The 14216-nt window shown below is 39.8% G+C and overlaps 1 protein-coding gene across 6 annotated transcripts in view; it reads left to right on the top strand.

The window, feature by feature from the left end:
* The window catches only part of KIF13B (kinesin family member 13B), a 122775-nt gene that overhangs the window by 57112 nt on the left and 51447 nt on the right, over nt 1-14216 (top strand). For 4 of the 6 annotated variants that reach the window (XM_003641072.6, XM_004935889.5, XM_004935890.5 and 1 more), the window contains exons 10-16: nt 224-335; nt 3191-3403; nt 6100-6210; nt 8987-9121; nt 10849-10979; nt 12152-12238; nt 13344-13534. In XM_003641072.6, coding sequence (XP_003641120.2) covers nt 224-335; nt 3191-3403; nt 6100-6210; nt 8987-9121; nt 10849-10979; nt 12152-12238; nt 13344-13534 — 980 coding nt within the window. Of the gene's footprint in view, nt 1-223; nt 336-3190; nt 3404-4551; nt 4765-6099; nt 8920-8986; nt 9122-10848; nt 10980-12151; nt 12239-13343; nt 13535-14216 lie in introns of those variants that run through there. The other 2 variants (XM_040698107.1, XM_040698106.2) reach the window with 2 other exon arrangements.

The following is a 14216-nucleotide window of genomic DNA, read 5'->3' as shown; positions in this document are numbered from 1 at the left end:
TCTGTTCTTGTGTTCCTGCAACTACCGCGTAATTGCATGATTATTAAGGCTGAAAACATGTATTGAAAATGAGCAGTCAAGCTTCTGTGAGAAAAGAAGGGTTGAAACTGTACAAGAAGCTTTCCCATTGGAGCTCATTTTTTGAGAGAAAGGGGCAGTCTAAATATGCATTTGCGCTATGAATATTTACACTTGTTAATGGCTGCTTGTGTTCTTGGTGCAGATCCCTTACAACTCTTGGACTGGTTATTTCTGCCTTGGCAGATCAGGCTGCTGGCAAGAACAAGAACAAATTTGTTCCTTATCGTGATTCTGTGCTCACTTGGTTACTTAAAGTAAGTACTTCCATCTGTTTTTAAAAAGAGAAATAAAAGAGAGGAGAAGACTCCCATTCAGTGAAATAAAACGGTGTTCTTTTGCCTTATTTTCTGTTTTTTGTTTTAACAATACTTGTCTTTGGAAAATTAGCTAGATAGAAGCCATCGGTACCTCCACAGACTGAATTTCTTGCCTTCTGCTGATGTGTTATGGCCTAGAGAAGAAGGAAGATCTTTTCTGGGTCAGTTCATGTAGAACTTCACGCAGAAGTGAACCTTGGGGCTGATTTAACTTGGGTTATAGCCACATGTAACTGAATTTTACATACTGGCATGGTTAGCTTTGAAGATTTTGATTAAAACTATTACCTTTTCTTAATTGTCTAATATATTTACTAATATACTCCACTTTTGTCAGAAGAGTGTAATTGCAGAGCATTATCCCACTTACAGTCAGAGGAACAGGTCAGGAGGATTTTGCCGTTATATTCATCCAAAGTGGGCATTGATTTCTCTTGCTTTGTGGGACTGTTTGATAATCTGGGGGGAAAAATATGAGCCTTTATTGTGATGGCCCTTGAATTAAGATCTGTGAGGTCTAAATGAAAAACAGAGTTGTTAAATGTGAGTTTTCTTTATGTCAAATTAAAGGGCAAGCTCTTTTTTTGTTGTTCTTCCAAGTTCCTACATACAGTGGCCTTAACAGCATGGTAGCCTGCTAATTAAAGTTTGGAGTTTGATTTTAGGCGTAGAAATGTTCTGGATTTGTCCTGTTCTCTAAATGGGTGGCAAGCACAAATGTAGCTGCTTCCATCTAAAGAAAAAACACAAAAATCCAACACAGAACACTTTCTAGTAAAAGTGGCTTTCTTTTTTTCATATTTTACCTGACGCAGCTTGAGTGATCAGGAGAGACTTAGATTTTGAAGGATCATTAAATGAGGTACGATATGTAGAGGATTTGTTATCAAATTGTATCATCACAATCCTCTTGTTTTCCCATTCTGCTTAGAAGCTCTGTGTATTTCGCTGATGGCTGCTATTAAAAATGTAATTTTGAATCTTTAGATTTTTATGTTGCTTACACAGAAATCTTGATGCTAAAGACTGGGCTAGCTTAGCCTTAAAAATAACTGCACATACTTATTACCATTCTGTTTCTATGACTGCAAGCCCAGCCTTCCAGGGTGGTTTGCAGACACTAATGAGAAACTGCTTTACTATTCATCTACCTTTCTTGCTTAACATTAAGGAAACCAGTGAAATCAGCACAACGGTTTTATACACAGAACTTTATCAGACAGTCTGGCGTTGGGCTTGAATAGCCACAATACAAGAGGAACTTTACCCAACTTATAATGGGTGTATTGTGAATTAGGATATATGACTGTAACAGCTGCCTGCATGGCGGAGTTGTGATTTAGATGGTGAGTTAACCATATTTTGGAGCCAATTAGTGCAGTTGAAAAGGCTTTATTTGGAAGCAGGATACCTGGCCAACTCCCCAGTACCTTCATCTTTTTATGCAGAACAGGGACTGCAGTTGCAGAGTGCCATTACTAGTCTTTGGAAGCAGTTGGAGATAAGTCCTGGCTTCTGAACAGACAGAAATCCCATCGAATGAGTCGTGCTCTTGTTGGGCTTTTTAAACTTTTCGGTAGATGCTTTGGAAAAACATTTCTGTGTCACAAAGTGGATCCCTGCAAGGCATGTAAATTGAAATAAGTTGAAATAAATAGTTGGCTGCTCCTCAGATGCAAAAAATGTGGGAAGCAGCCAGAAGGCCGTTCTTTCTGCTTGGCCTCTCTATAAATATTGTTACCTGCAAGTCCTAGCCATGCCAGCATACCTCACTGTGCTGAGCACAATGCAAATGGATTTGTGCTCCCTACCCGAAGAGGTGACAGCCCCTTTCCATGAGCAGAGGCAGCAGAGTTCTAGCAGTGCAGCAGTGAAGCAGCACCAGCCTGTGTGGCTAATGCTTATCTGACCATTGAAGCAGCCAGGCTGCTGTCAAATGGTTTTAGGCATCACGCAGCAAAAAAGTGTCTTAATGAAATACTTAAAGGAGTGTTTTAATGATTGCTAGGCAAAGCTGTGTGTGTGCTTTGTAATTGAAATGGTTAGACAAGCAAGCTAATGTAGTCACATTGCTCTAATGGCAGTGCATGACCTAGGTTTCATGGGTTATTAAAAATGAAAGTTAATGGTGTGTTTCTTCTCACAAAGGGTTATCGAGGAGAAAAAGGAAAATATAAGAACAAGAGATTTTCTGCAAAATTTAAAGGGAAACATTTTAGTTTTTGTACTGGCCAGGGCTGTAAAACATAATTTTGCAGTCGGTCCATAAATGGAATGCATCTTTCCTTCCCCCACATCCTGACACACTGCCTTGCAGGAATGTGGTTTCACGCCCTTCTTCTGACAACCAAATTCCAAAAGGGCAGTTTCTGACATAACTGGGTTCTGATTTGTGTGCTGCGTGAGCAGGGAGGAAGGGCCCGATCTGAAATGGTTACACAAATAAAATCAACTGTATTGTGTAAGAGATCTTTAAGTAATTTAAATAAAACATGCATTGAATTCTGAATTTGTTACAATCCTCCCTGAGCTCCTTGAGTATGACATTTTGTAAATGTGCTATGGAAAGAAAGAGAACTGAAAATAAAAATGTTACTTGATTTACAGGGCTTAAAATATTAACAGTGAACTGAGGAGCTCAGCTGAGGGGCTCTGAGGAGTACATTGCTTTTACTAGTTGCTCCACTCCACTTACAACCATTATTTGCTGCCTAAGTTTGTTGACAGGTTGAATAAAACCGAAAACCAAACCAACCTTCTGTTTTAACTTCATAACCACGACCACTTTCCAGGACAGCCTTGGTGGCAACAGCAAGACTGCCATGGTAGCAACAGTAAGCCCGGCAGCAGACAACTACGACGAGACCCTTTCGACTCTCAGGTACGCAGACCGGGCCAAGAACATCGTCAACCATGCCGTGGTGAACGAAGACCCCAATGCTCGCATTATTCGGGAGCTCCGTGAGGAGGTGGAGAAGCTGCGAGAACAGCTCACAAAAGCAGAGGTACAAATGTTTGCCTTGGCTACTGTCCAAGCCCTGTAGACGAAAGCTTTCTTGTTGTCAAAGCTTTCTTACTGAGATTCTGCAAGGAAAAGGCAAAGAAAGTTGGGACGTGATACCTACGAGAAATCTCCCTTCGTGCCGCTTCCGTTTTGTTTGAGGTCGATATGGGTGATAACATGAGATACCAGGTTCCCTTCAGACACTCAGTTGAGCTGTCCTGTTTTTATTAGGGGATACAGATCAGAAAAGCAGGATGAGGAGGGAGGAGTAGGGTTGGGATCTAAAGATTGTGCCATTTATAGGTAGAGCTTTGCCTGTGCGTTTTAAGAATTCACTGTAGCTAATTCCTGCAAGATGTGAGTTGACTTGAATAATGCTTGCTTGCGTACTAGTTTTTACCACTGAAAAACAGAACCTCTTACAGGCATTAGACAATATTAAAGATATCTCCATAGCTTCCTCCATGAAATTATGACGGCAACATGGACTAAATGCAAGTGTAGTGTGCGCTTGCAGCTCAGAAGGCCATCTGTGTTCTGGGCTGCACTAAAAAGGGGTAGCCAGCAGGGAGAGGGAGGTGATGGTGCCCCTCTACTCGGCTCTTGTGAGGCCCCATCTGCAGTACTGCATCCAGGCCTGGGGCCCCCAGTACAGGAAGGACGTGGAGCTCTTGGAGCGGGTCCAAAGGAGGGCCACTAAGATGGTCAGAGGGCTGGAGCACCTCTCCTATGAGGAAAGATTGAGGGAACTGGGCTTGTTTAGCTTGGAGAAGAGAAGGCTGCGGGGAGACCTCATTGTGGCCTTCCAATACTTGAAGGGAGCGTATAAACAGGAGGGGGGATGGCTGTTTACAAGGGTGGACAGTGACAGGACAAGGGGGAATGGTTTTAAACTGAGACAGGGGAGATTTAGGTTGGAAATTAGGAAGAAGTTTTTCACCCAGAGGGTGGTGACGCACTGAACAGGTTGCCCAAGGAGGCTGTGGATGCCCCATCCCTGGAGGCATTCAAGGCCAGGCTGGATGTGGCTCTGGGCAGCCTGGTCTGCTGGTTGGCGATCCTGCACATAGCCGGGGGTTGGAACCAGATGGTCATTGTGGTCCTTTTCAACCCAGGCCATTCTATGATTCCATGTTTCCATGAAGAGTAATTCTGAGTTCTGTTCCTAAAAGTGGCAAAGCAATGCTGGTATAATCCGACTGCTATAATAACAATTTTTTCTGCATTGTACAGTATTTGCCTCTAGAGATTTGCAGGGAATGCTGGCTGTGATGTTACAAATGTCTAATGAATTTTGGATTGTTCTCATTTGAGCTAACGAATGTGCAAAGCATCCAATAAGCGAGCATCAGTTTCTTTAAGGTATCTCGTGTTAAATACTTCAGATTTCCTCTAAGATATGAACAGTGGACTTTTGAGAAATGCAAGTACTCCTTTGTTTCATCTGTGAGCATTAATGCCAAAATAATGGCAGCTGTCCAAAGCAATGAAGTAGTGTTTCCTAAATATGAAGTAATAAATATTTCCACTGCTAAGTATTCAGATCCCACCCCAGTTGTCATCTGAGCAGCACTGACAAAGAGCATGGAAAAAATTGTTTAGTTTGCTATACAGAGGCTACACAGTAAAGGTCAAAAAGCAAATGTCCTTGTTCTCCTTTCAGTTTGTTTCATTTGTTGCCCATCAAATTGTTCTTACAGAAATGGTGCATAATGGTTCATTTTTAAAATGAACAAAAGCACTGCCTCATTATGGTAGTTGAGTTACATTTTCAAAGCTCATTTCTAAATATAGAGGTCAGTAAGTAGTTTTTTTTCTTCCTTTTATGTCACTGTCCTTTTTGTTTCCTAAGGAGCCATGGCAGAACAGAACTTGACAGTTGACTTTATTTTTTCTTGAAGAATAAGACGTTATCCTCTTTTCCCCTTTTCTTTTTTAGTGCATTCATTCTGATCTTTTCTTGTTGGAATTAATGAAGAATGATGGGTTGATGGGCATTGCATAAATACCTGCTATCCAAACACTTCCACATTGTTGTGGTGAAATAATAATGATGTTAGGAAGCCCATAGGATCCCTGTTCAGGATAGCGCAGAAAGAATATGCCAGTAGTGACACTGGCAGAAGCGAACATGTAGTGTAAAAATATTGCCCTCTTTTATATCAGCTTTAGAAAATGCATATGTGGAGACATCTTTTTTTTTTTCTAGAAAGAAAAAATCATGTATCCCAAATCGGGTTATATCAAAACAGACAATAAAAACATTACGGTGGCGTGGCTGTTCAAGGGACTGAGATGTTAGCTACGATTTAGAGGTTGTGCTTATCCAGATCAGCGGTATGCAGGAAACAGATTGTTTTAGATATGAGTCTTTCTGGAAGCTCACATTGGTACAGAAATGAGATTAGCTTGTGTTTGAATATCTTTATGCAAATTTGCCAGTATTGTGTAATTGGTTTGCATTAAAGTATATAAACTTCCCTTTAGCATCTGTATTTGAAGCTAATTAAACTAGCTTTTTGATGGATTCTGCATTTACGTGCAATATATATTTAAAACAACCCTTTACTTACTGATTGAGTATGCATTGTGAGATGAGTAATGATATGTTCCCTTTTTGCCCCATCTGGGTGAGAGCGATGTGAAAAAAACAAAGCACAATAAGCTTTCTTGTTCCCTTGGCTTTTATTTCTGCAGGCTATGAAATCACCAGAATTAAAAGAACGATTGGAGGAGTCAGAAAAGTTGATCCAGGAAATGACTGTGACTTGGGAAGAAAAGTTAAGAAAAACTGAAGAGATAGCACAGGTTTGCTGATTTTTCTTTTTCTGTATCTGTTTGTAATGCTTATAAACAATAGGTTTGCTTCCTTTGTTTGTGTGAATCTCTCATGCTTATGGGTAAGTAGGTCAAGCTTACCGCCCTTGTAGAAAAACTTCATTTAAATCCTGTGATAGCTGGCTCTCTCCCAGATTACAATTCTAGAATGACAATAATAAATTGTCATTCTATGCAAATTAAGGGGTTGTTTGGAAAAAAAAAATCCATGGATGAGAGGATTATAGGGATTTTGTGTTCTTCAGACAGCAAAATTGTTTTTTCTGTTGAAGGATGGAGCACTGAGAATGTTAAATGCAAGGTTACATACAGAGTGCCTTAATACCGAAGGCAAAGAGCATTCAGAATATTAAAAAATAGAATGTTTGCATTCCTGTTTGTTTTAATACCTCCTACACCCCTATTTAATGCCTCAGAACATAATTGAAGGTGATAGCTACACTGAAAAATTGTGCAGGACACCAGGATTATTGCATGACACTTCCAATTCTTACCACACAAATGCTGATGTATATATTTGCAGTAGGGAACACTGAAGGGGGGGAACTATTGAAAGGTGATGAATAGCTAGTAAGAAAATTGAGCCTCCAGTACAAAGCCCTTTTTATAGATGGCATGATCAGAATAGGCCTTGACTTGAGTTTTAAAGATCCATTGTAAGAAATGTTCCTTCAAATAAGAGGGCTTCCTGGCTTCCAGAGCAGAATCATACCACATGGGAGCACCCTCTGTATAAGGGTGAAATTTAATAATAATAATTCTGATCTCATGTTACACAGTAGGCGTAGAAACCCTGGGTATGCAAGGAGGTTGATGAATCAAAATAAGGAGATCAACGCTCCAGAACAAATCTGCCTTGATGTTTCCATACAGCTACTTGCTTTGGCTCTCTTCTTCATCTGAATTCTCAACCTGCTCCGAGCCTTGCAGCTGTAGAGGAAGTCAGGTTTGTTCAGAGGAAGGACGAGGACCGGTGTTTGTGCAGTAGAGGGCTGTTTCAGTGCCATATGAAGGAACTTTCTCACATCATTATCAGGCGTGCATGAGCCCAAGGCTAAAGGCATTTATGTTATGCTTTGTCATGTGGTTTTATTCCTAGCCAGCCTCCACCACCATCTGCCTGACAAATTTTAGTGGTAGAATGTAAAGATAATTGTAAATCTTGGAGAAGGATCATTCCTCATGAAGAATAAGAACTGCTGAAGAGGCACTTTGTAGAGATGGAGGGACAATAAGGTTTCAAAGCCTTAAAGACAAGGCAGTTTTTTCACATTTTCACAGAGTATTTGACATACTTCTGATGTATTTTACATTCTTCAGTTACTCAACGCTAGGTATTGGTCAAAAGTTAATGGAAACTGGCTCATTTTCTTTAGGTGAACCTTGTGAGTTTTAGACCATGGGCCAAGGTCTCCTTTCTTCGTCTGTGACTGTAGATGGTACGGAATGATGTGAACATCAGAGCCTGGCACTGGTGATAGAAGAGGGAGCTTTGACATCACATTGCGGTTTTCCTCTGTTCTTTGTTTTGCTCTCTCTAACAAACACACATGAATTTTCCTTTCAAGGACACTGTTGGTTTCATAGTGTGTGGGAAGACAGGGTAGAGAAAATGAAGAGGGAGTTGTGCTTGCCATTCTTTGCAATTTTAATTTTGGTTATACCAGATCAAGCTTTGATGTTGAACAGAGAATTATACTCAATACTATGACATGGTAAGTTTTTTAATGCAGTGCATACTCATAAGTAAAGTTCAGAGTCATGATGAACTTCCCTCCATTATTCCTATATTATCTCTTCTAAATATCTCTTAGCAAGTCTCAGTGGCACAAGTAAAGCTGTTGTGAGTCTCTCGTGCTTTTTACTTATTTGTTTTACTCTCCCATTTTTTATTCCTCTTAGTAATTCCCTGAGAGGCCTCCCATGTTTTTATTTCTTATTTTGTTTGCTGTTGTGGATAGGGAGTCTCATTTCACTTTCAGTTTCTATATGATCCTTGAATCCATTCTCAGTATTCTTATCTCTTTTTTTGCAGAAGAATCCCTTTCTGTTTTGTTTTCTCTTTAAGACAGAAATGCTTAATGTTCCTATTTCCCCGCTTTAGTCTTCACCCTACCACTTCCCTTTGAAAGATGTACTTTTTTGCACAGTAATGCTTTGTTGTGGAATTCTATGAAGTCCATTGACAAGAACAAAACATCATCCAAAATGGTACTGTTCTTGTTCAGCAGGAAGTGTTATTTGCATTGCTTAAATAGAAGGTTGTCAGGTTTTGGTCATTTTGATTTCTAAGGAATAAAAGATAGACATGGAACTTGATTTGGCAGGAAGTTGACTTAACTTTGAGCCTTCTAGCTCGAAGGAGAAAATAAAGGGCTGAAGAGATGGCTTTGTGGTAGTGCTTGCTATTCAGTGAGGTCACGGAGAAGCTCCTACAGTACTGCAGTGTGCTGCCTTCAGCTGTTGTCATTTTGCACTGAGAGGATGCAACTGTGTGAGACCACAGCACGTAGCACTCCTAGTCCAGAGGCAGAAGGACCAGAGAAATCTGGTCCTTACACATCCTGCTGTAAAGTTGGATACAGCTCAGGCTTTTGCGTCTCATCTATCGATAGCAGAAGAAAGAGCTGTCTTTTTCAGGAGGAGCTGCCCTTTGTTTTGCCTTGCCGTTTTTGGCAGGTAGGAATGTGTTTCCCAGGGACTGGACACCAATCAGCCTGATTTTTTTATGGCAACTCTCTTACAGGAGCGTCAGAAACAGTTGGAAAGCCTTGGCATATCGCTTCAATCTTCTGGAATAAAAGTTGGGGATAATAAGTGCTTCCTGGTTAATTTGAATGCAGACCCAGCTCTCAATGAACTCCTGGTATACTATTTAAAGGTAAAAATAAATATTGGTGTGTTATATTTTCTAACAGAAGTAGGACTCTAATGCTGTTGACACAGATGTACAGAGCGTGTTATTATAATGCATATCTGAAGCAATCCGTGCTATTCACTGCTTCACTTAAAATAGTATGAATATGACCTTTTTACTTCAAATGTAGTTCTCTGTCACAGAGGAGGGGTTGGGATTTATATATATGTACGTATATATTCATAGAATCATAGAATATCCCGAGTTGGAAGGGACTCATACGGATCATTGAGTCCAACTCCGGAAATATTTCTATATTTAAAGAAATTTAGAGGTGTTCTTTTTTATAAATTATCTTCCATTTTTCAAATGACACAAAATTTTACCCAGAGAAGTGCTTTGTATAAAGATTGGCCATATCAGCGATGAGCCTGCTATCACATGTGTAATCAAAATTCTGAGTACTGATTTCAGCTTATCAAATGTATTTCTATTCGTTTTCATGCAGCTCACCAGGAGTGAAAATCAGGTTCTGTTCTGCCTTTGCACTTCTGTGCACTGATGTGCAGTGCCCGTTACTGATGTTAAACAGGAAATGTATAATGTGGCTTCTGGGATCTATGACGACTATGACAACTGGGCAGTTTGTTCTGCTTTAACAAATCACATAGATGTGATCTGGAGACAGGAGGAGATAGGAGAGGCAGCTCTTTTAAAGTCACATTTAGAATACAAGTTCTAATAATCTGGCATCAAAAACTCCAGCAGTTTGAGCTTCACATTAAATCATTCTCTTTGAAGTGGTGTAGTAACTCTCAAAGCAGCCACATATTAGCAATGGGGCTGGAAGGTGGTTTTGTTTCAGTCTGTCTGTGATCCTCTTTTCTATCAGTCATCTCATCATTGCTCTGTGGTATCTCAGTGAGAGCAAAGGAAAACCTTTTCATTGTGTTCCCTCCTTAAGGAAAAAAAAAAAAAGACAAAACAGCTGAGCTGAGATTCTGGGAGAGGAACTGAAGGTGCTTTGCCTGTAGGTGTCCAGAGTGTGACTCAGGCTGCTAAATCAGCCTCAGCACTGACCACTATTGGAGCAGAGCCGACCTGTGTGGTGTTTGTTGAGAACACATAACAAGAACACACTGAAGACTTCTTAAGTATCTTGCCCACGTTCTCTTTGATGTGTTCATTCTTATAAAAGCTCCAAATAAGAACTTCGCCTCACTTATCTATTGTATCTACTCCTCAGCAATTGCTTACAGATGCTTAGAGATGCCTCAAAAAGAAATAGATGAACTGGAGCACATATAGAGTGCTCCTTCCTCTGCCAAGTTCCTTGTCCCTTGAGTACTTTGGGGATTTACTAAGCCAGAGGATGATCTAAATGGAACCTGTGCAATAGCCCTGGGTCTAACCACTGTGGACCTGCCTTAATTCCTCTTTGAACTCCTTTATTCTTTTGGCTTCCACAACATCCTGAGGCACTGAATTCTACGGTTTAATTATAGAAACTTCTTCATCTTTGGATGTAACTGTTAGCCGTGAAATTTCCTGAGTGCTCCCTACTTGTTGCTGTAAGAAACAGTGAGGATTTGTGTGCAATGTTTCATTCCCCTTTTTCCCTTTGCAGGAAATATTGAAGAGCTTTCAGATTTTGGAAGTTAATTTTGAAGCTATAGCCAGAAGGGGAATGGCTGTGTTAGCACTAATGAAACTTTGCAACCCATTGCTAACGTCTGAATTAATTTCCCCAGGAGCACACGTTAATAGGATCAGACAACTCTCAAGATATCCAGCTATGTGGAATGGGAATTCTTCCTGAGCACTGCATTATAGACATCACCCCAGAAGGACAGGTTATGTTAACACCGCAAAAAAACACTAGGTAAAGGAACAAGGCACAGATCGAGCTGTGTAATAATTGTAGTCTTATCTAGTATTTGGTGATTAGTGGGCAAAAAGATAACTGGAAAGACACACTCTTCCAGTCGGTAGGAAGTAAGAAAATTCTGTCTCTTGTATTTTGCTTGAGGTTTTGTTTGAATTGTTATCTACTCTTCTGTCAGCTCACATGTTTCATTCTGAAGAGATTTCTTTCAGTGATGGCATTTATAATCTAAGTTTTCAAAGAGAGGATGCGTGAATTGCTTATGCTTTCAGCAAGTAGATACACACTGATTTGCAGCTGTGTAGATTTAACTCTATCAAAATTTGAATTAATTTTCTAGGAAATCTGTTGATATGCAAAGAGCAGCTGAAGCATTTGTTGCTTTATTTGATTTAGTAGTAGTACTTGAAAAGCAGGTGGTATATTCAAACTGATCACAGAATGACATGCAGTGTCAGCACCTCCAGTAATTTATTGCAAGAGTCACAAAATTCAAGAATTTCACTTCTATCCTGGTTCATATTTGATCCTGCTGTGAGATGGCACGAGATGACATCCTGAGATTCCCTTCAAATTTGTTATCCCATTTTGGGAGATCCTATTTTTGGGTTTAATCAGACTCTGAAATAGAGTGTAGTTTCTCTAATTTGCTTATTGTCTTTAGACTGCTTATGTACCAAAGTTCTTCAAAGGCTTATTCAAAGATATGTCTGTATTTCATAGTAGTGAGAGAAGTATTTATTTCCAGTGACATTTCCTTCCTGCTTGCTTATTTTTAAGCCCATGTCTCCAGACATAGATATCATAAAATCTATCCAAAAGTAGTGAACTTTGCAGAGCTTAAACAATCAAAAGAAGACACAGGGTAGATGAGTGAAGTTTCTTTAGATATAAGAAAGAAATTCTTCCCTTTTAGGGTGGTGAGGCCCTGGCACAGGCTGTCCAGAGGATCTGTGGGTGTCCCATCCCCAGCAGTGCCCAAGGCCAGGCCTTACAGGGCTTTGGGCAACCTGGGCTGGTGGGAGGTGTCCCTGCCATAGGATTGTAATAGATTATAATCCATGAGCCTGTTTTCCTGCTTTAACAAACTACATTAAAGCAAGCAGTACCAGAATAAGAAAATGCTTCCTATTGTGGTTTTATTGTGGTTTTACTTCATCTTTTCATAGGACATTTGTGAATGGTTCTGCTGTTGCGGGTCCTATCCAGCTACATCATGGAGACAGAATACTATGGGGAAACAACCACTTTTTCAGGTATGAAAGAAATCAAATAAATTGCAAGTTTGAACCAGCTTACTTTTTCACCTTATGGTAGAAGTAAAAATGTGAATGGGGCATGCACGCTGCAGAGGAAGGTGATTTCTTCTCTACTGGGATTATAAAGGCAGCGTTGGTGACTGAATGTTCTTGAATGCTGGATGTCATAGCAACTGTGCATGATTTTAATTTCTGAACAGTAGGTTGACTTAACGTCTTGCGTTTTCAAGGGACTGCAACCTTGCTGATGAAGACCTTACTATTCATTATCAGTAATGTTATCTCATTGTGGAGATTTAATTCTTGGGACGTTAGCTTTAATTTGGTTCAGTATCTAAGAGTGTTTCACAATTTGGCATAATGTTAATACTAAGTACTTCCTCTTCTACCCTGATGAATGTATCACACCCAAGCTTTGATTTGAATAGTTTGCCTCTTGGATTTTGCATCAATTTCAGGCCTGTGTTATACAGTGATCTCAGTCTTACAAAGTCACTGTGTTCTCTGTTCCCTGGAATTCCAGCTCCAGCCGTACCTCAGACCTCCCTGTGTCAAACAGGAGCAGTGGCAGAAGTTTTCTGTGTAGGACTGTATGTGTGAGACCCTCTGTGGCTGGTCTGAAGTACCTTAAAAATCAGGGGATTTAAATGATAATCTAAAACTTAATTGCTTTCTTTTATACTTGCCTGTATTTTATTTATATATATATATATAATATTTTTACATATTTTTGTTTTTCATATTTTATATTTTATAATACTCAAGAATATGATATGAGTAATATGTACTTAAAAACATTTATTTCTACTCTTTGTTTCCTGTAAATTATTTTGGTGTGGGGAAAAAATAGTAGTTATATAAGCTATGTGAATAGTGGTTTCAGGTACTCTGCACTATCAGAGTATAATGTAAATTAGTTTTCCTTGAAGTCCCTTATTTACTCTGAGGAAAATTATGCTTGCAATCGACAAGGTCAACAGATTTCAAAAGGGAAAAATCTACTGATTTGGATAACCTGCTTAATTTAAATGTGTTTTTTAAGCAACCTGTTGTCTAAAAGATGACCATGTATTAGTCTGAGATTTTCTCCCTATTTCTAAAGGCTGAATTTGCCTAAGAAGAAAAAGAAATTGGATCATGAGGATGAGGAGCGAGACAACTCTATGAAGTGCAGTAATAGTGTTGAGCAGCTGGATGTAGATGGAGACAATTCCAGTGAAGTGTCCAGTGAGATTAACTTCAGCTATGAATATGCCCAGATGGAAGTCACTATGAAGGCACTTGGTAGTAATGGTAAGAAGCAACAGAAGTTATTAGAATATGCACAGGGATGGATGCCCCATTCCTGGAGGTGTTTGAGGCCAGGTTGGATGGGGCCCTGAGCAACCTCATCTGGTGCCTGATTGAGTGGTTGACAGCCCTGCCCGTGGCTGGAAGGTTGGAACTAGATGATCTTTGAGGTTTCTTCCAACTCAAGCCATTCTGATTCTGTGAACATGAGGTTATATTTTCAGGGAATGTTCAGCACCAGCTTTTTCCCTTGTAGCATCCTACTGGAGAATTTTTCTTGTGAATGACTCATTGTAGCCATTTTTGCACTGGAGGGGAAAAACACCACCACAAAATATTTTGTTTGGCAGCTCTTATTGAGGAAAAAGCTGAAACTGGAATGCTGGTGGAACTACAGCCTCAAATCAGAATGTTTTTGCTTTGCTGTTTATTTTTCGTGTGTTATGTCTCACTCCAGCATTAACTGTAGTGATTTCTGTCTCTGCAATTATGTTCTTTAGTTATTGTGGTCTTACATGGCTGCCCCAGATTGGCATTATTTTGGGACAGAAGTAGTTTTTTTTAGGACTGATCTTTTCCAAACTCTCTTAAATCATTCACCCACTTTGTTCTGTGGGTCTTTATTTTGCTCCACAGTTCAGCAGCATTTTTTAAATATGCCTTATAAAGAAATACGATCTCTTCC

The sequence above is a fragment of the Gallus gallus genome, chromosome 3, assembly GCF_016699485.2.
Source record: "Gallus gallus isolate bGalGal1 chromosome 3, bGalGal1.mat.broiler.GRCg7b, whole genome shotgun sequence".
Taxonomy (NCBI): Eukaryota; Metazoa; Chordata; class Aves; order Galliformes; family Phasianidae; genus Gallus; species Gallus gallus.
This window is presented reverse-complemented; position numbering and strand designations above follow the sequence as displayed.